This window comes from Harpia harpyja, chromosome 12 (assembly GCF_026419915.1).
Source record: "Harpia harpyja isolate bHarHar1 chromosome 12, bHarHar1 primary haplotype, whole genome shotgun sequence".
Taxonomy (NCBI): Eukaryota; Metazoa; Chordata; class Aves; order Accipitriformes; family Accipitridae; genus Harpia; species Harpia harpyja.
Genome location: NC_068951.1, coordinates 6,151,136 through 6,175,802, shown reverse-complemented (window position 1 = coordinate 6,175,802; position 24,667 = coordinate 6,151,136). Strand labels below are relative to the sequence as shown.

The window sequence follows — 24,667 nt, the reverse complement described above, 5'->3', positions numbered from 1 at the left end:
ACAGCCTTCCAAGCCAGCCCTGAGGTGATTTACCGGCACCCACCTCGCCGGCGGCGATCCGCCCCCGCCCGACAGGGGAGCGTCCGAGCCGCCGCTCCGCCGGGCGCCGTGCCCGCGGAGCCGCCCCTTCCTGCCGCCCGTCGTCTCCGGTGTGCCGCCTGCCTTGCGACAGTGACCGGCCCGGTGACCGGGCGCCCTTGAGCGGCTGCCGACCGCAGGGACGAGGCAGGCGGGCGGGCGGGCGGCCGCCTCACCGCGCGCGAGCGTGGACCGTCGGCGACGGGGGGGAGGGGCGCCCAGCCCCGCCGATTGGCCGCGCCGCCGCGGCCGTTGGGATTTGAAGGGGAAGGCGGGAAGAGCCGTTGGGCGGGTACGGGGTTCGCCGCCTCACGTCGCCACCGCAGCCCCGGGCGAGGAGGGCCGCGTCTCGTGGTGTCGGAAAGGCGCGTTTCGTCCGCTGAAAGTAAAGGTGAAAGGCCTGGCAGCGGGGCGGGGATGAGTAATAAGCTAAAAACAAGGCAGGTGTGGCTCTGCGTTTCCTACAGGCTTTGCTTTCCTCTCCAGAAACCTCCAGGGAGGCGGTTGACCAGAGGATTCGTGCTGTTGAAGTGAGTGACTGCAAGTGGCCACGCACCGAGCTCTCGGGTAGAAGCAAATCCGTAACAAAAAACACGAGAGAAGGGAATTTATGTGATTTGGATGAACAAAGAATTTGAGATCTCACTCATCAGGCAGCTCCTGAAGAATTTAATTTCAGCCACATGAATAAGCCCAGCGTGTTTGTGCCTGTCTGAGGCACCAGGCTTAAATGATTACTTACGGCATTTAGTATACTTACCTTTAACTCTATTACTTTAGAACATCAAAAAAAAAAAAAAAACCCCAAACAAAACAAGCCAACAAAACCTACAGAAAAATATTTTATACCAAATACCCAGTTAATCTAAGGAGATAAACTGCAATGCTTTTAGTGCAAGCTTTTGCTCTGGCTAGAAATTATCTTTCTCATTTTAACTTCTCTTACAGAAATTTAAATGTTAGCTGAAGTAATAGTCTTCAAAGTTATCTAAGTGGTGACACTTGTGCTCCTGTTTCCCGCAAATGTCTCTTGCCAGATAGCCACAGTAAGTGTATGCATGTATTTGTCAGCTGCAAAGAACACGGCTGGACTGTTATTTCAGATTTAGCTTATGACGAATGCCAGCTGATGAACTCTAGTGGGGGAACATCTTTGAGAGGTACATGACATCTCAGTGCTAAAGAGGCTTGGCATGTCTGGGGCAGAAATTTTATTTCCTCTGAACTTACATTCAGGTCTCTGTGCACGCTTTAATTTTAGGGGACATAGCGTACCCTCTGTTCTCCTGACTTACGAAACTGTACAGACATCAAAGCAGTCAGCAGGTTTAATTAGACACTTAATTATATATAAGGGTGGTAAGGTATGCATTTGGGAAATAAAAACATGGTTTTAAAAACTAGTTGAATGCCAGTAAACAGAGTAACATTTGCATAATTGTGGTACACCATACCTTTCACAACATCATTCACAGAGAAAATGTTCTGGGGTTGAGTTTTGGTGGGGTTTTTTTCCACTAAAATAGGTTCTAGATACTTCTAGGTTTCTGGTCTGGTGCATGTAGCACCTTTCATAGCTGACACAGGGTCTCTGTACATGTGCTCAGAGGATGCTTTGTACACCCGTTTCTTTGCTTGGCTGCATGCGCAGGGAAATAGGCTTTACAGCATACACAGGACTAGCAAGTGATACATAAATGTAACTGTTTGATATTTTACTAAAAGCTTTACCTATAATTGCTAGACCTTTGCCTTTGCCCAAACTTTGCTACTCCAGTTTTCGTCTTGCCTTTCTTGTAAAAACAAAAGCTACATACACATCGATAGCCAAGCAAGTCCAAGAAGTACAACTGTGTGCATAACTGTTAAGTAAATATGGTAAAACTGGCAATTTTTTTACTCTTTATAGCTAAACTATAAAGATTATCAAACACCCAGTTTGCTATTCCCCTCTTCTGACTCATTCTGTCATTCAGTAGGAAAGGAAGAACTGAAAGTGTTTAAAACTCTTCTCTCTGGTATGTGTTAACTTCCTTTCATAAAGTAAATTTCATTATGTCTTTTCTATATTGCTGTTTGTAACTTCCCTGCCTGTTTTTATTTCTTGCTACAAATTACTTTCATATGCAAGCGTCATTAACATGGTTTACGCCCTCCACTAGAATAATTAAATTATTATTAAATAAAACAGGCCTTTGTTTTTTAAAGTCCCATGTCAGTTTTCAAAATAATGGCTGGGAATCATCCAACTGCAATTATGCTCTACCTACCTAAATACTCTTTGTAGTTTTAATTAAAATACATTATCCAGCATGATTTCACCTCCTATTTTAAGTTCTTGTATAGCACCGGTTAAGGAAAAAAAAGTCTGTAAAACAATTACTCCTTTTTGTGGACTTAAATAGGTAGAATAAATACCTTTGTTTTATCCTAGCATGCAATGATAGACTTCTGTAATCTCTAAAATGTTCTTTAAAAATAAGATACATTGTCTTAAAAGTATATTTTGGGAAACTTGGAATAGTATATCACTGAGAGTTGTTCTTACTATAGTTAAGAAATGTTAAGGGAATGCAAGTCAGATAGATGAATGCCCCTGAACAATGACAAAAGAATTAGAAGCATGTGCGAACACATAAGATTTGCCACAATAGCTAAGCAGCTGACGAATGCCATAAGAAGAAATAAGAATCTGAGGAGAGGTACAGAACATCTCCAGGATGATGAGGCATATTTATTAATAAATGAGACTGACATACTAGCTAAGGAAGAAAAAATGAAAAAGCATTGGTAATACAGCATATTTCTGGCAGAAATTTAACACTGGGAAACTTTCTCTTGAATAAAATTTGGATTTTTTTTTTTTTTAAAGGTTCTCTTCAACCTCAGAAGTTTTTCAGCCAGTCTAGGTAATTGTACTAAAGCATTAAAATCCGAGAGACTGTTTAACCTGCCTTATTAGAGTTATTAGTACTGATTTTGCTATTGCTTCTGTTTAGGTATTCAGTGAAATCAGCACCTAGTCCTTTCAAGAATTCTGAGAAAATAGACCTGATGCTTCCAGTTGTTCGGGTAATTCCGAGAGTAAGCTTAATCAGGAGAGAACATCTAACCACAGAGAACCTGTACAGGCAAAACCAGAAACTATACTCAGATTTAGAAAAGCCTGTAAAAGAACTGATGTCAAACTTTGAGTATATCTTCACTGCAGATTTCAGATCAGTGATAGCTGAACAATAGTCACATTACAAACCTGTGCTCAGGTCATCACCTTATTGCAGAACTCAGTGCAGGTATTTCATGCAGCTCCAAGTAATAGTCCAAAAGTTAAAGCCTTGTGTTAATAAATTTCTTCCACAAGTTCCAGTACACAATAATTGTTCTGCTGGATACTGTGTTACTAAGGCATCCCCAGTAATTCTGAGGAGTCAAAATGAGTTACAGCAGATATTTTCAAACAAAAACATTATACTTCGTCCTTTCCTACTCTGAGAGTAGGTAAGTTGTTCTGCTTCACAGAAAAATACAGAGATATTCCCAGGAATTTTTGACTAAAATATCAAAAACATCAAGAGGGAATTACCCCAGTACAACTCCAGTCTGAGCAGATGTTTCAGTTTTACTCAATATGGCAGAGACAGCAATTGCAGGTGTCATTAAGTTTCAAAAACTGATTCTCCATCGTGCAGCCGGCAGATTTTTCAAAAGCACAACCTGGTGCGTAACTGTGATCTGTGGATCTCTGAAATTCTGTTAATGTACTTTGAAAATAATTTATTTTAATTATGCCCCAAGATATTTTCACCAATCAGAAAGCTGAATCCCATTTAAACACTTTTAATGTAATTGTTTTACTCATGTAACTACGCAAACCACTGCAGAGTTTTTACATGTGCATTGCTTAGTTTATAATCATCAGAAAGTGAAGCCAGTTACATAAATTTGCACAAAACTGGAGTTCAAATATTGATGGAAGACATCTGAAATGAACATCTGAATGTTTTTCATGTGCTAATATAAGTATTTAAATAAAATAGACGATCACCCTTATTTCTAGGATCAATAATTTATTTAGTTTTATTACATTTTGCAGTTTGTTACAGGAGAAGAAACACTTGCTAATGAAAGTGACATGTTTTTTAACCATTTTCCAAGGTAATGGAAAAAGTTAAGCATATTCCCTAGTATGCACACTTATGACTAAGCTGCCAATATTAAATAATTTTAAGCAAGTGTACTCCCTATTTAATCCTTGTATAAATTAATTTTAGTACTCTCCTTCTCCTACAGGAAGACTAAATTGTAACATCTAATTTTCTTTATCCTGAAGTCTCAATCTTTGCTCTCGCTACTTATCTGCAAACAAGTCAAACAGACTAGTTACTGAAGCCAAAGCCACAGAAGTGGATTCGGTGCCAAGGTTCCTTTTCCTCCTGGCAACCTACTCCATTTCCTACTGTCCCAAAAGGAAACAAAAGACTCCCAGTTTTTTGAAAACCAGATTCTCTGCATGACAGTGCATTGCATTGCCACTAAACGGGCCACAGTGGATGTTCTTATAGGAAACAAATCAGGTAACTAACAAGATACAAAGAATTATAAATGAACTTGGTAAAAATGTTTCTAACATTTTCCCAATGGTATATTAACTAGAATCCTACTTTCCTTCCACAAAAAATATATATTTTTTATAAATACATTTTAATACAGACAATTCTGATTCTATGCAAAAAAGTCAATGTCACATTCAAACAGGTTTTCTCAGTGTAGCATTAAGATACAAGCGGACATCACAGTAGGCATTAACACAGTGATTCTAGGGAGGCAGTTAACTACAGCTTGTGAACAGATACACAAACACACAATTTCACCCGCTTAGTCAGACTGTCCTGTGATTTAGAAAGCAACTGAGCTGCAGCTTGAGGCCTAGAGTATCACAGTCTCCAAATATATTTCCATGTTTAGAAAATTATATGAACTGTCAATGATATTTAAGATCTGATTAATATTGAAACATTTGTATAAACTTAGGTAGTGCTTATGCTGGGGGTATAGAAAAGAACTGCTAACAGAAGCTACCAGCTATCTCAAGCTCAAGAGAAAAAGCATTTACACTTACCATGGCCTTAAAGCTCTTGGTTCCAATTAGCTGAAATTCACTGTTTTCCTGTCCTTGTCCCTCTCCCTCATTTTTTCCCAAAGATAACTTTTACCACTAGGGTCAATGCATGTAAACCTGTCTAGCTTTTGTGCAATACATACAGTTCTAGTCACCCTCCCTTGCCCCCCCCATAAAGGATAGTAATAATCTCTATAGTTTCATTCCTAACCAGCTCTAATTAAAATTGAGCTGTTAACCATATTTTTTCAGGTTATGAATAATTAATAGAACACTTTTATAATACTTATTAAGTATGAGAACTGGATGTTAGCATTTCCTTACCTTAAATAGCCCCCAAATAATCTTTACATGATTAAAGAGTTCCCTTTAATTTTTGTCTTGAAGATTGGAATTTAGTTTTTATGGGTCAACATGTAGCACTATTTCTCCATATACTTTTATAGTCTGTTTGCTCAAAATGAAGGAATTTGGAACTTGGTAACCTGCAATGTTTCACACACACACACACAGCCACTGCTTTAACACTCTACACACGTTTTTGAAGTGAAACTCAAATGGAGGACAGAGGTGGTAAATAGAGCTATCTTACTGACCTGCTCAAAAACAACACATAGAGAGAGACTATGAGGAGACTTTCTACATTTAAAAATTTAAAAAAAGAAATTCTTATGAGTCAGGGAGAGTGGATTATTCAGTTATTTCATAAATGTCACCACATAAAGGATACATTCACAGAAAAAATTTTGGCTTTTGTCACTGATCTGAGAACAAAGTTCCTACAATTTAAACCATACTTATACTTGGTGTGTTAATTTTAAAAATAAATTGTTCTCTTGCTGCCACTAAAGTCTGTGAATTATTAGACCACGCAGCATGGCAGTTAACCACAAATGTATTACTGTTGCTTTTCTTTAAAAAAACTGAAGTTTAGAGGAATCCAAGACTGATAAAGTGAAAGAATGTGTTGAGTTATAATTTCCTTGTCTCTCAGAAAAATTATGTCACTGTTAGCAGTCACAGAGACTTAGTTTCTTTTTCCAAGATTAATTCACTCTGTAAAGTACACATATAATCCTGTCTTATGACAGGAAACAGCTAGTCATTACTAGCAGATAATCTTGGTTAGCTCTTAGATGTTTTCTTTCACTTTCAAAAAGTCAGATCCCGAATTTCCAGACTGGCTTATTAAAACAGAGCTGTAGTGCTAATTAAAATAATTTTTAAAATTAAACTAAAGAAAAAATACAATAATTCTTTTTTCCAGAGCCAATATTTGGTGATTTTGTAGATGAACTTCCCAAGTAAACCCAATAATGATTAATATTAAAATACAAAATAGTAACTAGTCAAGGAGACTAACAAATTCTGTGAACAATGCTGTTAAGATTTGACTTTCAACTGGCTTATAATAAGAATCAGCTGCCAGTTTAAGGGAAAAAAACGTGGTTTTATTTTACAACTGACCTGAAAGCTCTTGGCTCCCTTTCAGATGAAAGCTGAAGTTGTTCAGTGCTGTACAAAGCGTGGTCTTTAACATTAAATTTTGTATGTAGTTTTAATGCAAAACAAGGACAGAAGTGGGATTAGAACAGCAACTGTACTGCAAAAGTTTTTGAAGGTACACTCTTCTAGTGCTGTTTATGTGCAACAATATAATGTCTGATGTCAACACTACACATTATACTGCTGCATAAACGGGTAGAAAAGGAATGGAACCTCTCCCTTGGACAGTGATTCCCACATGTTTCTAAACATTGTGGATGTAGATGACCTTAAAGAAATGCAAACAACCTGTTTGAAGTGAAACAGGGAGATAACAGTGATAACTGCTGCAGTGGGATACAGAAAAAAGCACCTTCATTACACTTCCCACAGAAAGTTTTGTTATTTGCCTTGGTTTAAGAATCAGAACTTGTTATTTGTAGCCAACTGTGGGGGCTTTTAAAAAAAAAGTAAAATTCCTCAAACTGAAACACTAAATCTAAAAAAAGTTGAAATTTATTTTATTGAATATGTCCAATATTTGTTTCTGCTTTAAAGTATTCCTAATAATAGAACACAACAAATTCACTCAATAAAATATCTCCTGTATGATTCACACTAAATTTTCTGTTAGCCTGAAGTTATTACCCATAGAATCTGAATTATCAGAACAGTTAGCAGAATTCAGGAGATCAGTAGCGGATAGTTCATCCTCTTATGTTTAACGTCAAACCTACCACAAAATGCAGAGTGTCATAAAGTCCATTCGACAACATACTACACTATTGGGAACAAGGTAACTTCCTCTAGGTTCTTTTTTAAAGGGGCACATCTACCACTCAAGTTTTCGTTGATTACAGTAATATTTTTATGGAATTACTTTTGGTTTTGAAGTCCAAAGTCCTAAAAGGAGGTAGCATAAAAAAGGAGCAGAACAGGACTATTTCAGATCAGCTGACAGTGATATGCTATACAGAGAGGATACTCAGTACCATAACCCAAGAGTATGCACCAAAGTACAACAACTGCTCTCACCAAAATATACCAAAATGTATATTTCTGTCTGAAATGTACAACTGGCAATTCTAGGCAAGCACCATTGCTAGAAGTCTTTTTTAAAAATCTTATGCACAGAAGGGATTATTATGAACAGCAGGTGAGAGTTGAAAGATACCAAAAAAAACCCCTGATAAGGTACTACTTATAAACACACATACTCTCTTCTGTCTTCAAATGGGTATATTTTCTTCTCCAAGAGTTGGAACAAAATTAATAAAAACTTAAACTTGCAAAATGTCATTGAATATATAGATAGTTTAACAGCCCTGATGCAAAAAAAAAAAGGGGGGGGGGGACACGACCCTAGACTTTTTGAAACTATTTTCACCTTTCACCTTTAGTAATTATTGTGCTATAAAACTTGATGATCAGTAGCTCCAAGCATTGTACAAATAATGAGGAAATTCTTTGTAACTCTCAAACAGATAAGTCAGCCGTAGGCTAATTATATGATTTAATACACTAGAGACAAAAAATAGTGATAAATACAAGTCTCATTGTGATAATTACTACAAGATACTAGTTCTGTAAAATCAATGAACTTTACATACTTCCTTAGCTATCAATCTTAGTACAAAAATTCTGTGCTGTAGCCTAAACTCACTGCATTTTCTTTAGAAAATTGAATCTCTTTCAGAAGTAAAGAAAGCCAAGCCAAATACAAATGGTAACACATTTAATAGTGATCACAACCCCAATAAGAGCACAAAAAACCTCCCTGTTCTTAGGCAGATGGCTACATTTGGAACCATTTGTAGTTCTGTTTGACTTAGGCTGTGACTAGAAAGATGCTAATCACGACTGGAAATGGTATTTTATAAAAATTATTACAATCACACCTATCTGAGGCTAACATATAATGTTCCACTTAAACTCACAGAATTAGACATGGAGACATCAAGTATTTATAGAAATATCTACAAACTGCAACTGCCTTTTATTTTTTTAAAGTGTCAGTGAAGTGACCTTTAGAGTAAGGGTTTCATGACAACAGGCTACCCCACACAGCCTTCTCAGGTCTTGTTTTGCATATACTAGTTTACTCCCTTGATGTTGCTACTTCTTTGCACTTCTATCTTTCTAAGCACATGCTTAGAAACTTGGGCAAAATTGGCCTTAAACTTCTTATAGAGTCTGAAGAGAGACCTCTTGCTAAATTTTTGCTGTGCCTTAAAGTCCTATGTTATTAGGCTTACTGTTTCACCTGTATTAATATCCGATGCAAAACATTTTTAACAAAGGGAAAACACTGTCATAACATTCTTCAAATTCAGATACAATGGAGAATTGGAAATTCCACACTCTCCAAGTGCCCTAGACAAACGAAAGCGTTGCTCTAACAAGCAGTGCTGAAGCCCTTATCTTAGTACTGAGCAGAGATGAAACAAAATAGACATGGAAAATGTATAGCATGAATAGGCTGAATGTTAGCTATGTAAAAATGCCAAATAAAGCTAAAATCCTTCAATTTCTCCTGATTATTCTGCGATCAGTTTGCAAAAACTGAAATTAATGGAAAATGCTTATGGAGGTTCATAGCCCCTCAATGCTATTTTGCCTTCATCTGAAATGTAAAAGGACAGTACTGAATTAAAAACAGCTCTGTCACTAAACTGCTGCTCTTCATTGTGAGTTTCAGTGTTTCCAAGATTAAACAGAATATTACATAGAAGGAACAAAACTAAAGGATGAAATACTTCTTTAGAGAACTAATCTAAAGATGAAACTTGCTTTTGTAAGATATTATGCTCGACATTTTCAACTGGATGTACAAGTTAAATTGGCCATGCCTTTGAACATTCACAAAGAGAAACAAATAAACAAAACTCTGCATTTGCATCCATCCACTCACGTGGTTTCTCAGATTACATTCTTTGAGAAAGCAATCACGTCCTAAAAGATACTTGAGGGCAAGAACACAAATCCACAGAATTAGGGCAAAATCCCCCAGGTCCCACAAGGCCATTTCCAAAGCAGACACTTAAAGAACTTAGGGAAGTGGTATCCAAAGATCATTTACCATTGTAGAACCACTTAAAGTTCTGAAGAATTGGGTCTGCTTCAAAGCTCAAAAAAGACAAGACTGGCAAATCTAGTCATGAAACTCCTACTGTGGCAAAGAGTCCTTGGTTTGTGGATCCTTGTCCGGTTGACATTGTAGGCAATGGAACTGAAGGTGTTGGTATCCCTGACAACTTCGATAGGAAAGGGAAGGCCAGTGCAGGTTGGCTGTCCGTCCTGTGCTCAAGGTCCTCCACTGTATGAATAATCTGCCTTGTTGTGCATCACGAGCTTGTTGTCTACAAAGTAGAAACTGTCCGACTGTGTCTCATATGGATGAAGGATCATCTCTCGAACTGCAGGGGGAAAAAAGAAGAAGAAAAAAAAATTAATCATGTTACACGGAAGCCCTACTGAGGCAACGCTCTGCACTGGGTTTCATTTACATTTAATAGCGTTGCTCAGATAGCAGCAAACTCTCAAGTGAAAAACCAAAACCAAAATGGGCACCTACCCAAACCATTCGATGCCAGTATCTTTTAAAGAACTCAAACATAATCGAAATATGTTAAGGCACCATACAAAGTGTAAGTGCTCTACCTAATCTCAAAACAGTATCACACTAGAGTTTGTGGTTTTTTGGTTGGGTTTTTTTGTTTGTTTTAAAAAAGGTGATAAAACAGCGAACTCAAATTTGTTCTGGTGTGAAAATAAGTAAGCAGCAGTGCATCACTGTATTTTCCACAGACTCTGTAATATTAGTGCTGACATACATGATTAGGGGTTGTAAAGAATATAAGATTACACAGATTTAGTACTCATGCTATTGTATCTTGGGAGAGAGGAGAGAAAATAAAAGTTACGTTCATACTAAAACTAAAACCTCTCCAGCTATCAATATAGCACATCAAACATTAAAACAGAACATGACATTTAAGTCATCCATTTATTGGATGTCTTTTTAATCCTATTTTTTTGGTTGTTTTATAACACAGTTATCTTTTTTCTCCCTGACACTGAAGCTTCCCTTTTAAGAATTAAAAAAAAAACCAAAAACAACTGTCTGGTGGGTGACAAGATACACGCTACTAGAAAACAAAATCTGTGTTAATACAGACACAAAACTACCTGGAAGTATTCTACCCTACCCACTTTCTATAGACAGCTTTTAAGAAAGGGCTTCCTCAAAACACCTTAGATTAACATCGCTGTGTGGTAACCCAGTAATTAAAGAGAGCTTACTGAGATCCTCAGAGAGCTGTGGGAATTCATAGATGTGCTCACACGTATTTTTACTGCTGGGGATGCAGAACCCAAATTCAAAATCAAAACTCTTAAGCAATTGATCCCGGAAGTAGTGCCTCTCAATCATGCGGAAGTTATTAATGGGTTTGTCCCCTACTGTGAATTCCACCCTGAAAAAGAAGGATAAGATTGAAGTGAGCTTTCTTCCTTAAGGAGGATTTTCAGCCATTCCTGAAAGGTAGAAGAGAGCTCTTCTAAAAAAAGCCAAAAATCTAAAGCAATGGTACTAACCAAATTATCGTTTCCTCTTTTTCTTAAAGCATGCTACAGGGACACAACATAGCATTACAAATCATAGGTTACACTATATTTTGATTCATTTTACTAAAAAAAAAAAAAAAAAAAAAGACACGCAAGACAATTTTACAATCTTAAACTCCTCTTCAGTGAAGAAAAGATCCCTCCAACTATTCTGGATAGGCACTTCACTAGATCACTCACTAGACGTTCCTTATTGCTTTGGGGTTTTATACAAGTTACTTTAATTCTTCTGGTGGGTACTAAAAAAAATGCCAGATCTACAGAAATTGGTCTTTCTTCTGTTCCTGCTTTGTAAGTGGTAGAGGGGGACAAGTTTCAGTCAGCACTATATTCAAGTTTCTCTTACCAAGAAGCATGACCTCTTGGAGAAAGATAGGTATTAGTTACCTACGATACACTATGAGTAAGCCAGGAAGACACCATTACTAGTCTGGCACAAATCAAAAGTTGGGTATTTACCATTTTAACCAAATAGTGGCCAAAGAGGTGCTAATTGATCCATAACTCTAATTTTTCTTCCAAAACAAAACCGAAATGGTGCACATCTTTAAGATTAGCAGGAAACAGTAATGTGCAACCTTGGTCTAAATATATTCTCTGACAACAAATTTTAATTCTTTTGCATCATAACCAAATGCTGGATTTTAATCAAGCTCTTGAAAATACTCTTTTTTTTTTTCAAGCGAGGGTACTGTACATCAGTTCTTGTGAAATACACATTTGCTGTTGAAAGCATCTATCAAACTGCACTCCAACGTATATCCAAACTAATGATTTCTGTATACCTGAAACAAATAGGTTTGTGCTGGAAACTGTAACTGATGCTCGATTATAGTATTATGGACTTAATGACATAATAGCAATGGGCATAAAGCTCTTCATTACATATACTAATTTAAACTTAAGTGAATGTAAAGAAAAACAAAGACAACAAAGAACCTGTCATGCTATGACCCAATACCCTTCTAAAATCTCCAGTAGAGACAAAGCAGCCCACCAGCCTGCTCTTTGGAGGGCCAGAAGAGGAAACACGAGCCAAAAATTGCATCTCCCCATGCATGCTATTTAACTGCAGATAAATCTGTAGTTAAGTTAGTAGTAATAGCACAGTTAGTAGTAATTACTACTAACTTTTACTAAAGAAACAATACACTCTGTCACCTGTATTACAGTAACAATAACTTTGGCCTAAAGCTTTACAGAAAGATACTTTAGGTGTCACGTTTTTGGTGTGGTTTATTGATAGATGCAAGCAGTACTACCAGACATGTCAAAGATCATTCTAGTACTTAAAGTGACAAACATTACTTCAACATTTCACATGCATCTATGGATTAACATTTTGGGGAGAATGCAACATGGAGGACTGCAGACACACCTTCCAAAACTGGCAGAGCCTCTGACAAACAAACTATAATGCGCAGAAGAGCTGGAATACCTGCGTAGTCTGTCCACCTTATTTTGCCCTTTTTAGCATTCATCTCTTCAACCCCATGCCTATTCCTGAGGTAAATAAACTAAAGGGATGGAGAAAGCAAGGCACCCAGCAAAGATGTTTGGAGATCCTTTTAATAACAAAAGATCCCTATTAAATCAACTTTCTGACAGGATCAACAAGCAAGAGCCGTTTTTTATAAGATTTCAGTTGTTTCCTGTGCTAGAAAAAGTAGCACGGGAGGAATTACTTACGTGGCTCCCACTTGCCGAAGTCTAAGAAAAGCTGGGGTAAACTGATAGCGTACAAACCGTCCGGCATTGGGGTCAATGTCCTTCTTGTCATTGTGTTCGCGTTCTGGAAAAGCGCAAAGTAAAGCTCCGTCACAGTCGTCTGAGAAACAGAAACTCGGTGAAAACACTTGCAGTCGTACATTATTGAGTCACATAAGCCAGGGAACTATTCTGAGAAAGCCCGATGATGTGCTTACCCTCTTCCTGTCCTCTCTAAGGCATCCACTACTGGTCACTCAGAGACAGAGTATTGCAAGACGGCCCTTTGGTTTGATACACTTCTTATTTTCTGAAGTGACTTACTGCTCTTACCTCTGATTCAGGATTGCAGTGTGACTCTGAACAAGGCATTTCACCTTAGCGTGTCTGCTTTGCTATCTATAAGCTACAGAAAACTTCCTCTCACCTGCAGGGAGATGGGGAAGACTTAAAAGAGCGCTTGATCAGGAAAAGAACAGTTGCACCGGGTTTTTATTACCACTGGCAACAGGTAACATTTTGATGGTTACAAGTAACACCTAAAAATTATGAAGAGGGAAAAAAAAAAAGCAGCAAATTTTCAGTTTGTCTAATTTGCACAATGGACCAAGTTTCTCCCTTTTGGAAATACCATTTTCCTGACTCCTGAGTGAAAGATGTTAGACTAGCAGTTAAACTACGTACAGGGGGACTAGCTGATGAACAGCCAAGAAGTGAACACACGGTGATTTCCTCCTCCTCCTCTGCTTCTGTTTACAACATCCATCTGTCCTTTCTCATCACAGATGGCAATCATCAGAATACAGCAGCAACGAGTTCTGTTCAGTGTGTTGGTACAGAGGGACACCCGAATAGTATTTCTGCTGCAAGCTGGGACTCTAGCCCTCTTGCAGTTGAGAGCATCTCCTATTTTGGAGAAATGTATCGAGTAAAAGGAGTGGGAGAAGGCAAAAGGAAGCAGACACTAGCAGTTGTTTGTTCATTAAAACAGTATTTTGTGTGTGCACTCACCTGAAGCTGCTGGTTTGGTGATTTCAAACAGGACTGTGCCAGATTCCATGTCCCGGATTTTGAACCTGGTGAAGTCTATCTTGTAAACATTTTCCTCTGGAGTGCACAAATAATCTGCAGAGGAAAACAAACTTAAATGAAGGCTGCCCAGAACTACCAGGTATTTCTGGCTATTCTTTGGAGGTCACAACCCCAAATGCATCTCCACTACTACCCTGTTTTTAATCCAAACCTGATGTCTAGGAAGACAATCTCAGTTCTGAAGGCTCACACCGCCCTGCTTGGACAGGACAGGGACAAGGCTTCTCTCCCCCAGTGCTAGGAGGTCATCACCTTTTTCCAACCCTGTGCCAGCATCTTCTGCATCCATTTCCCCTCAGGGTATTGAGAATAGTCAGCACCTCCATCAAATCCTAGCCTTTTCAGTGTAAGAGGCTTTGCCTGTTTTAAAAACTGCCCTCTGGCAGAATGCAAGTGCTAAGCAGCTTTGTGAGCACTAAGCTGACTGCGCTTAACTGGAACAGGAGTGTCCCCCCTTGTGCCACCTCCCCTATCTCCAGCCCTCCGCAGACAAAGGACGGCCTCTTCTCTCCACCGATGCTTGTCCCATGCAAAGACTTTTTTCCCTCGGCACTGAAAACAGCATTGAAGCCTTTCCCTGTATCAGGAAACCAGTCTGTGAACAGAGCCCTTCCCTGCTTCCACCAGAGTCGGTATCTTTGGGAGAAAGTCCTTGTTTCTGGCTTCAGCCTTGTTGTGCCCCAAGACAGCTTCCCAGCCTGCGTATCAGCCTCCTCTCTGGGGAAAGAGCAGTGGTACTTCATTTTCACCACGCATATAAGCACAGATTGACAGCAGCTCCAATAACTTACTTTATCCTGACAAATCTAAATAAATGTTGTATGTATACAGGCTGGGTTAGCTTTTGAACGACTGTGCATCTGCATGTTGTAAGAGACTTGTTTTGGAGGTTCTAAGGTGAAAGTAATACTTTAACATTCTAATTCTAAGCCCTTTCTCAGCTACTAATTCCTGCTGTTAGTCTGGGTTAATCACTTCTGTCTGCTTTCCTATTTCTAAAATTCAAATATACCCATCCACCTAAGGCTTATTCATTGACTATATGAAAACAAGTTGCAGTGTACTCAGAGATCATACCTGCCCATTACAACCCCTCCTTCAGCGCCGGTATAACAAATCGGGTACCTACATTATGGTCAGGGGTTACAGTTCATGGGCGGTGGTTAGCACATCCCATAGATAAGGAGTTAATAAAAGATTGCTGTGGCGTAGTAAAACATCCCGAATGCCAGGCATTGCGACAACCAGACAGCAAGGCCCTCATGCTGGGATCTGTAATTACAGAAATCAGGCCCCTGTGTAGTGAGAGACAAAGCTAGCTGGAGTCAGCACTATGGAAGATTGCTCCTAGGCGCTGCTGAGCATGAACTGCACATCTAGCACCTGTACTTTCCTAGAAGCCTTCTAGTCTTTGCAAATCTCCTTAACTTGGAGAACTGTCCCAGTGCTCACTGGCACGAGGAACTGAGGTGTTAAACGTACTCTCTGGAGGGTTTTACTGCTCTCCTTCATCACCACCATATGGTAAATGCTCAAAGGAATGGGCTTTAAGAGAGAGGACTGTGTTCGAAGCATCTCTGGCATTTGGCAGGGAGGTTTCCCTTTCCTATCAACCCAGCACAAAGAAAAACTAACACCAGTACCCACGCTATCAGGAAGAACAAGATGAAAGCTCAACCTTCTTACTACCACAAGAAAATGCAAGCCTACTGTTAGACAAAATAGCCGAAGAACTGCACAAAATCTTCTTTTCTGTCTTTAACAGCAGCCAAGGAGATGGGACAGAAATTTAAATCAACCTCTTGCCTTAAGCCCCAAGGTTTAGCAATCCTCAGGCAGACGTCCTGCAATTACACGATGATTTTAGGTTCTAACACATCAGCCAACCCAAATTCTTAACCCGTCCCACAACTTCCCCGCTCCAAGCCACCGCATGCAAAACACAAATTGCCAGAAGCAGGCACAGCTTCCCACAGTCCCGGCTTCGCCTCCCTCGGCCGCGCTCGGACCAGCTGCTCTCCATGAAGGCAAGAGGCTGTACCAGAACAGGCTGGCGGTCGCCTGGGAGCCCGGGACACCTTCCCTAGAGCACGCAGGCAAAGTCTGAAGCCTCGTTTGTCTGCAAGTTAATAATTAAGTGTTTTTCCTCCTGCAGAATTCCTGCCCATCCAGCACCATGGCAACAGCTTTATCCCCCTCCTTGGCAGTAGCGTTGCTGCAGTAACAGTGTCCATGACTCATCTGGAAGAGAGGAGAGCCAAGCAGAGCCATCGAAGAGGAGTAAACCCCAGGCAGAATCCCTACCAGGCTTCTGCTCATTGATGTTTGCACCCCTGCGCTATATTTTCCAACTCTTTTTGCACTGAAAATATTTTAAACCTTTTTTTTTTTTTAAATCAACATGCCAGTATGTAACTGGATGACATCTAGGAAGATTAGCTGCCAGAGTACTGCAATCAAGTGGTTTTTTTCCTCCTCTGGCAGTGCCCAGTCTCCTAGCAGGAAAAAAAAAAAAAAAAAAAAAAAGAGGTATATATATTCCTCTCAGTCTGTATTAAATTTGCTTGCTGCAATTCCTGTTCAAAAGTCAATCAAAGTAGCCACGTGCTGTTTTTTTTCCCCATACGTAACAGAAGCCTGCAGCTACACTGGAAGGTCTTATTGGGAATGGGCTGCTTGCAATTGGCAGATACTTCTGCTTAGCTGAGCACTGTCAAATTTGCTAATCTCATCCCATACACACTTATTTTTAAATTACTGTAGGGCCCAGTTGCCCACACTTCCGTGACACACTTAAATGTATCATCTGCTTTCATTATCCTAATTCACCGTCAGCCCAATTTGGGGAATGGAGGCAGCATCCGTGTCTATTTTAGTTAGACATAAGGCAGCTCAAACCTCCATGGAATGAAGTGGATCATTACAGGAAAGGTAGGATTGGTCTCTCAGGACAGAACATTTTCTCGTTGCTTCCACTTCCCCTGAAGCAGGTTGCATTGTTTCCTCTTTAATAACCAAATAATCACGGTATCTCCTGAACAAACCTTCAGTACTCACCTGATTCAGGGCTGACAGAGAGCACACTCTGAACAAAGGATGAAGGGACGGACACATCATCACTGTCTTAGGAAACCCAGCAGATTGGCTTTTGTCCTGAAGTACCCACATTAAGTAGTGCAAAAACAGGTCACAAAAGAGGAGCATTTCCTACTCCTTCCTAAAGCCCAGTGAATTGCCATATCCCAGACCTCCACACCCAAGCTCTTCCTGGAAGGAGTTCACCAACGGAGTTGGACTTGTTCTTAAAGAAAAGAGCAAACTCTTGCAACTTGGCCAAGCCTGGTATTAGCAGCTACTTTTCATTCACATATCACTATTCCTGCTCGTGCCTCTGCAGCTTCTTTCCCATAATCTCTGTATCATGTCCAAAGATCCGCAACTCCCCACTATTAGAGACATTTTCTATCTTAAGTTCTACCACGGTTTTGAAGTGTTTGGAAGCACAACTAGCAACACTGTGGTGGTCTGAGGAAGCAGCAGAGGTGATGGACTTCCCGAGCAGACACAATGGATTCCTTCCTGAATTCTCCTATTCCCTTTGTATGAAAAAGTGATTCCAAAAAAACTCCGAAGAGCAATCTGTAGCAAGGCTTTCGTTAAGAGGTGTCTAGCTTTGTTATCAGAAACAGTGGATGCTCGTTCCCTGTTTACAGTTCCGAGGTGGTACCTTGGCTGTCCAATCCAGAGAAGAGCGGGTTCTCACCCAGGAAACCTTCCTCCCCTCCCAAGAACAACCAAGATTGCAAAAGAAACCGGCAAATCAGCCTCGAAAATGACAGCAGGCACTGCCTATTCTCTTGTGAACAATGGTACACTGTGAACCCTGGTGCGTATTTCCAGCCTTGTATTTTTGCAAGCTGGTGTTACAAAGGAGCACAAAAGGTGAGGGAAATACAGTGCTAGATAATAGAAGAAAGCTAACAAAGGCACTTTCTCCTCTTGCCCCTCTCCCTGTTATTTCAGTTATCCAATGGATGAGATTAGGTGTTTGATCCTCATCAGCGAAAGCTAAAAGTCAATCCTATATTTTCAGGTTTCCTTTGCAACCACCCCACCAGGCACATTTTATCAAGAGGAGTTCATGGGCAATAGGGTTAGCACTCCTTGTTGTACTCCTTTCTCCCTTCTCCTTCTCTGCAACCAGGAGAAAGCACGTGTCCGCTCTCACAGACATTACAGATATTTCTGCAATGCTCATCAGAGCATCTAAGCTCAGATCGGGCAGCTCCTACTTTAACGCTTTAATAGCCCACAATGGGAAGCAGAGTGTACCTGGGGTAAGAAAGAACTCAAAATCTGGTCATGAAAATGGGTGTAAATCAGGAGGATGCTGTACAAGAAACTGATGCAACAGCAGTGACCTGTAATAGGGACGTCTCCCCCAACACAGGCAATAACAAGAATTTGGGGAATGAGAAGGCTCCTGTAGCTATGCAGGCCTATTTCTTAACATGCATTAGCCAACAAGGTCAGAAGCTATTTTGAAGACAACTCCTAAGACATTAGCCAGGTATAAAGCAAAGACAACTGCAGATGAATTACTAGGAGCTGGAGATTAGGAGATTATCAGATTGAAGAGTCTCAGGAGGAAGCGAACAAAAATAGCACGAACCCCATGAAGATGCAGAGCAGTGACGCAGGACAGAGTGCAAGACCTCGAGGGGAAGGCAGGGCAAGTTTCAAGCAGTACTGATATGCATGCTCAGACAACCAGAGTTCAATTAAAGAAAAAACTAAACCATTTCCCCTGCCCTCTGCCTCGGGAGTTCATGTCTCATAAAGAGAGGGGCAGTGAAACAAGCTTAAGCTAGCCAGGATCCACTCCATTTCTAAAGCCGTGGGGTTTGGATAAGCAAAGACAGTGGGGGTAAATGGGGAGGGAGGTACCTGCAGCCCTCCCGCCTAGCTCAGTAATTAGGCTGCTGTGAATGCCCCAGAGGAAAAATCTCACACCAGGAGGATCCCACGAGAGTTCTTCTGCGGCGGCACATTTACTGACCGACATTGTGAATGAAGCAGGGGGGTGCATCCCAGCGGGCTCCAAGCTGGGGCATTTACAAAGGTCCCCATAGCCCGTAAGGTGTACCCACCTGGCAGCGTGCCTTGCACCGCATCCTACTGCGCGGCTCACCAGGCTCTGCTTTTTGTGGCAGCCTGCTTGTCTTTTTGTTTTGTTTTGCTAGAGCTTTCCAGACTTCACCCTCTCGCAATTAATTTGATCACAGCCCTCCAGGCCTTGTTAAGGAAAGATGGAGCTGCTCTTCCCCCATCCCCAAGGCATCCAAACACTCTTTCCTGCCCTCTCGTTCATGCTGATTGCACTCAAAGTCTGAAAACATGTGAGCAACTTTAACAAAATCAGCTCGCTTTGCCCTTACACAAAGCTAAGCCAGAGCAATTGGGCCCTGCCCAAACCCCCAGGCTGACTCCCCCAGGGTATACCACAGCTTTGCTCTTACCTTTGCCATTTCCACCAGGGATGGCCCAAACCCACAACACTGGCAGAAGGAGGAACCCACTCAGCTGCCAGCCCGGCGCCCTGTGCTACACACATGCCACGTGTGCTGCCCTGGAAATCTTAACAGTCCATATTGTACTGCGAGACTACTAAAAATACCCTTCGTCTACACAACACTTCGAGTTGCATGTTATCACAGAGCCTTGAAAAGGTTCATAACGTATGTGGTGTTGCCGAGGAAAGGAGTCACGGTGAGAGCAGCTTGACACAGCTCTGGGATATTGCTCTGTGACAAGAAATCAGCATATCAAAACGCTTTTACACATCACAGCCCTGGAGAACTCAGAACAGTGATTCATTAACCTCCTCACAAACAACCCCAACTAATCAGAGCTCCTCATACAATAAATTTTCCTAATTAATTGGGGAAGGAAAGTCATGGTCCAGGAGCAGCTTTGAAGATTGATTTGCGCACCTCAGCTTCCCATTAACGCTACAGGGAAACTGGTACGAAAGTCACCCACGAAGGGTCTGCCCTGACCGACCTGTCGAGGCAGCCCTCTGCCAAGCTGGCCTTCAGCTAAAGCTGCCAAGAGAAGTCTCACAGAAATCCTAAATGGCAGGTTGGGGAAGAGATTAGTTTCAGAAATGATTAAGTGTGTGCGCGTTCCTTATTTTTAGGTTTCGTTTTGTAAATGTTTCCAAGTATGTAATCAATTATTTAACCTGTTGGTTTGCTAAAATAAAATAAGCTTTAGAATAAAGCTTAAAATATAAGCTTTAATCTAGTCTTACAAACCGTACAGGTGCCTGAAGCTGTGACAAGCAGGGCCATCTCAGAGGCTGAAGCTTGCTTTTCGTTACGTATCTGTTTGAAGCCTAGTAGTATTGCACACTGGCAAAAAGGGATGGCATTACCGGGGCTGTAATATCATCTTCCTGCTGACCACCGATGACTCTAACACCAAAGATGGAGGAAGAAATTAAAGCTCTGCTTGAATTAACCTTGCCCTGCAGCTAACGTGGGAGTAGCACAGCGTGACCCAGCAAAGCTGCGAGATGCAGCATGGTCAATGACACGAGGAATGGTGCCCAGGGATGACAGGCCCCAGCTCCTCAGCTGGCTCCATGAGGCAGGACATGGCGTTTGCAGACAGCGATATCCCGATAACTGCAGACAGACTCCTCCGATCCTCTGGCTGCTTCAGTAATTAATTGCAATTTGAACTGAGCTCTGCCCCGCTCCTTCGCTAATCCTAAATTAATCGCGTCATAAGGTTTTTCCTCTTTTTGTAGCTGCAGTTGTGTGAGCAAGTAACAAATCTTGCCAATTGCAAAGAAAACGGTTCATTCGCCTTACACCTAATCCAGCTGGAGCAGCGCCAGAGCCAGCCCAGCCAAAAGGCCCAGATATTCCAGGGCAGCACCCCAGGTCCGTCAGGCTGGAACCCTAGCGTGCCCGGAAACGTTATGGCCCGGAGCTGCTGGAGAATTTAACATTGAAAGGACGCAGCACATGCAGGACAGTTTGCACAACTCCCCCTTTAAGCCTATTAGAAGCACATTAAGAGCAGAGCCCAGCTGGCTTTTCTGGCTGGTTACAGACGGGGTTTCTCTGGGTTAGCAGTAAGCGTGCTTTTGCCACAGAGCCACATCCTGCATCTCCACCCTCCCAGCCTGAGACTTAACATTTGGTCATTTATCAGCTGTACCTATTGGAAGAGGAAAGCCCAGCTGTGTTTCTTGATGCAAAAGCAAAGGCTTTCCTTGGACCCAAACGCCAGAGCAGGGCTAACAGCCTGCCTGTAGCCTGCCTGCATGCTGCCTGGTCGACAGGTAGCAACCACAACCAGCAGTTTGGCTCCGCAGAGACCCAACTCTTCCAGGGCTGAAGGGCGAGCGGATTTGCCCAGCGTATCAGGAAGCATCGAGGAGCTCCGCAGCAGGCAGAGCAAGCATAAGATGGCAAACCCCGGCTCCAAAAGAGCATCTGCAAGATCAGCACACCCCAGGCACATGCAGGGCTGCAAGGGCCCTCCTGGGTGTGAGCATGGTGCCCTGCTGCCACAGGCAGCCATGTTACGGAGTCCCTTTTGTAACTGGGTCCATACCGTGCTCCATACAGTAGCTAGGATTCTGCCTTTCCCCACGCAAGCTGGAAGGCCGTTCAGAAACACACAGGCTACTCGTGGTGTAAGCATTTCTAAAAGACACATTTCTGTAGTACCAAGCCCTTCTCCAACATGGTTTATCCTGGGCTCTGTCTGCTGAAGCAATGTTAAAATGTGGCCAGACCGCTTCAGGTCCCTGGGCAGCACACAGCTCAACCGCAGTCCCTCAACAGTGCGAGCTACCGTGTTACTGGTCCGTGAGTTTGGATGAAGATGAATCATACTCCACCTGGAACAACAAAGGACATCCAGGACACCAGGACATTTCTGCTGCAACCCCACCATCAATTCCCCCTTCAACTTCAAACTGCCTGGAGCACCACAACTTTGGGCATCAAAACCAGAATTGCTGAAATAGGGCACCATGTCTGCCTCGACTCAGCATCTCCAAGGGAGAGGTTGGAGCTGGGGTAGCCATGAACTTCTCTCCCACAGTCTGGTCCTTCCTCCTCCCTGCAGCACCCTCCGCTCGGAGCAGAAGACTGGAACGGTTTCATGTTGGTATTTTTGGCAATCTGTTTTTAAGAGCTTGCTGTGGCACACGGAAATGAGAAAAGGCCAGAGAATGCCCCAAGTAATCATTACGTGTTAAGGAACAGAAAAATATTCTTGTATCTTTGCTCTTTATGTTAAACCTACCAGGTTGAACGCCGAGCTTGAGAAGGGGTGCTGCAAAATACTCCTAGGTAACAAAATACAATATGCTCGACCTGTATCCCCAAGCACACACTGAGGATTTCAGGTGCGGAGAGCATTTGCTGGCTCCCATGTTCCCAGCAGGGCAGACAAGCACTTCCCGTGCAAAGGCATTACCCATGGCTCATCACAGTACCTGGTTCTTGTTCGGCACGACCCATCCACACCCCCTGCGCTACCAGCAAGTGTCATAGCAGGAGGGGAGCAAAACATTTTTATGCGTTTCACATCTTCCCTGTGCTCCAGAGAGCAATGCCCCACAGTTGGAAGAGGCAGGCGACAACCAGCTCCACTCCCAGCCTGGCTCTGACGCCAGGGTGACCAGCTCAGCCTTCCCTGCGCCCTGGGAACGTGGGCGCTTACCAAGAGCCATGAGCCACCCACCCTGGCCAGAGCGATGCCTTGAGAGGTCTGCACGCCCCGGGAGCAAGGGTACAGGGTGGCCATGTGCCTGCAGCCCCTCTGGACAGCACCACCAAAGGCAGGGATGTGCAGGCTACCCTAAAGCAAGCGTGCAAAGTGCTTAATGCGACCATCGCCTGGATTCACCACCTAACTGCTGCTCCTCGGAGTATGCTGGCAGTACGCTTCAGTGCCTGCTGCACAGCTCTCCCTGCCACAGGCAGGGGATTTCTGGGCCTGGGCAGTGAATCACACTGCTGCAGCCCATCAGAGCATCTCAGCGAGGAGAAGGGGAGCCAAGGACTCCCCAGCATCAGCAGCCCCTCCTTCAGAGAAGCCTCCATAAACCCCTTCCTGAGGGCTAACACCAAGTCCCCGCAGGGCTTTCCTTCCACCCTCCCTTCCACCCTGCCCACCGCACACAGGGCCCACGGGGCTGCCTGCACGCACCGATACTCACAGCCGCATCCTTCCTCTCCAGGGCTCGTCATGCCGCACGGCCTGGCCTGCGACACGAAACCTGCTTCTAACGCCACATCGCAGAGCGCTCCCAGGCAAAGAGGAGCATGGCCGGACACCCAGGCCAGCCCACTCCTCCCTGCCAGAAATCTTCTCCCCCTGCCCAACCTGCTGCCCGCAGAGAGACCACCCAAAGGTCCCAGGACACGCAAAAAGACCTTTTTGGGGACAGCGGGGGCTCAGGCCGCCCCTGGGCATTGCTAAGGCCAAGCTGGCCTGAGGCACATGCCTCCTCCCAGCCCAGTGCTGCAAACCCGACAGGTCCAACGCAGCCGCCTGGTCCCGACCGAGCTGTTCTGCCAAGCACAGCAAACCTTCCAGCCGGCACGCTCCCGTGCCCGCCATCCCGAGGATGCTCTCAAGACCGGCGGTGCTATACTGGGGAAGGAGAAACTGGGGGGGGGCGGGGGCTGCAAGATGGGGCTGCAGTGGAGCCCCCTCATATTGCAGCCATGGATCCAGTCTGCCCCCCCTGCCAGCCCCACTGCTGTGGGCACAGGCTAGGGGCTCAGTGTGGCCCAGCCCTATGCACAGGGGCACAGATACAGGAGAGGGGCGATGGGGGGAGCACAGAGGGACATCTCACCACCGACCTTCAGCCCCGGGGGGGGGGGGGGGGGGAGCTGCTCCACAGCCTGTGCATCCCTGGGGCTGGGGGGGGGGGGGGGGGGGGCGGGTTGGGGGGCAGCATCCCCAGCCCTGAGCCTCAGGTCCGGGCATCCCCTGGGGGAGGCCAGGTCCCTGATCCTTAGATGGCACCCAGACCCCAGGGGTACCCCATCCCCGGGGAGGACCCTGTCCCCTGCGGTACTGCATCCCCACTCCTTGTCCCCCCGCGGAGGGGGGACCGGCTCCCCCTGCCGCCTTCCTCTCCCCCCCCCCCCCCCCCCCCCAGCGGATAACCCCAAGGGGAACGCAGTCCCCATCCCCTACCCCGGGCCCCCGACCTCCCCCCGTCCCATATCTCCTCTTCTTCCCCCCCAAAAGCCCCCGGGGCAGCCCCCTCCCCAGCACGTACCGCTGGTGACCCGCTGCAGCCCCAGCACATCGTCGGGCCCGATGAGCGTCTTGCGGCCCAGCTCCTCCTCGGTACGCGCTGCCGCCGCCGCCGCCCCCCCGGCCCCACCGCTCTTCTTCACCTTCATGGCCCCACCGACGTCGCCGTCCCCGCCGGTGTGAGCGGTCCCGGCCCCGCTGCGCGCCGCCGCCCGCCCCGCCGCACCGGGAGGGGCATCGCCACCCTGCCCGCCCCGC

At 43.8% G+C, this 24,667-nt stretch overlaps 1 protein-coding gene across 3 annotated transcripts; it reads right to left on the bottom strand.

The window, feature by feature from the left end:
• Positions 1-4,125: 4,125 nt before the first annotated feature.
• On the bottom strand, positions 4,126-24,612 carry UNC119 (unc-119 lipid binding chaperone). Of its 3 annotated transcripts, none has more exons than XM_052803795.1 (5): positions 24,432-24,612; positions 14,027-14,140; positions 12,998-13,136; positions 10,985-11,157; positions 4,126-10,098 (listed from the first exon to the last, which is right to left on the bottom strand). In XM_052803795.1, the coding sequence occupies exons 1-5, from the start codon at positions 24,556-24,558 to the stop codon at positions 9,986-9,988; spliced, it is 666 nt and encodes a 221-aa protein (XP_052659755.1). In that variant the 5' UTR covers positions 24,559-24,612; the 3' UTR covers positions 4,126-9,985. The 3 variants fall into 3 exon arrangements, with proteins under 3 accessions (XP_052659755.1, XP_052659756.1, XP_052659754.1); XM_052803796.1 differs by having other exon boundaries at positions 12,998-13,100; positions 24,432-24,605; XM_052803794.1 differs by lacking the exon at positions 24,432-24,612 and adding an exon at positions 21,853-22,032.
• Between the last annotated feature and the right edge of the window lie 55 nt (positions 24,613-24,667).

Excerpts from the sequence above, each read along its gene's own strand:
- UNC119 (XM_052803794.1), bottom strand. The coding sequence starts at position 22,018 with ATGATTCATCTTCATCCAAACTCACGGACCAGTAACACGGTAGCTCGC. Across the intron at positions 13,137-14,026 it reads CACCAAACCAGCAGCTTCAG|ACGACTGTGACGGAGCTTTA; the intron begins GTGAGTGCACAC and ends TCTGTTTCTCAG. Across the intron at positions 10,099-10,984 it reads ACAGCTCTCTGAGGATCTCA|TTCGAGAGATGATCCTTCAT; the intron begins GTAAGCTCTCTT and ends TTCCCCCTGCAG.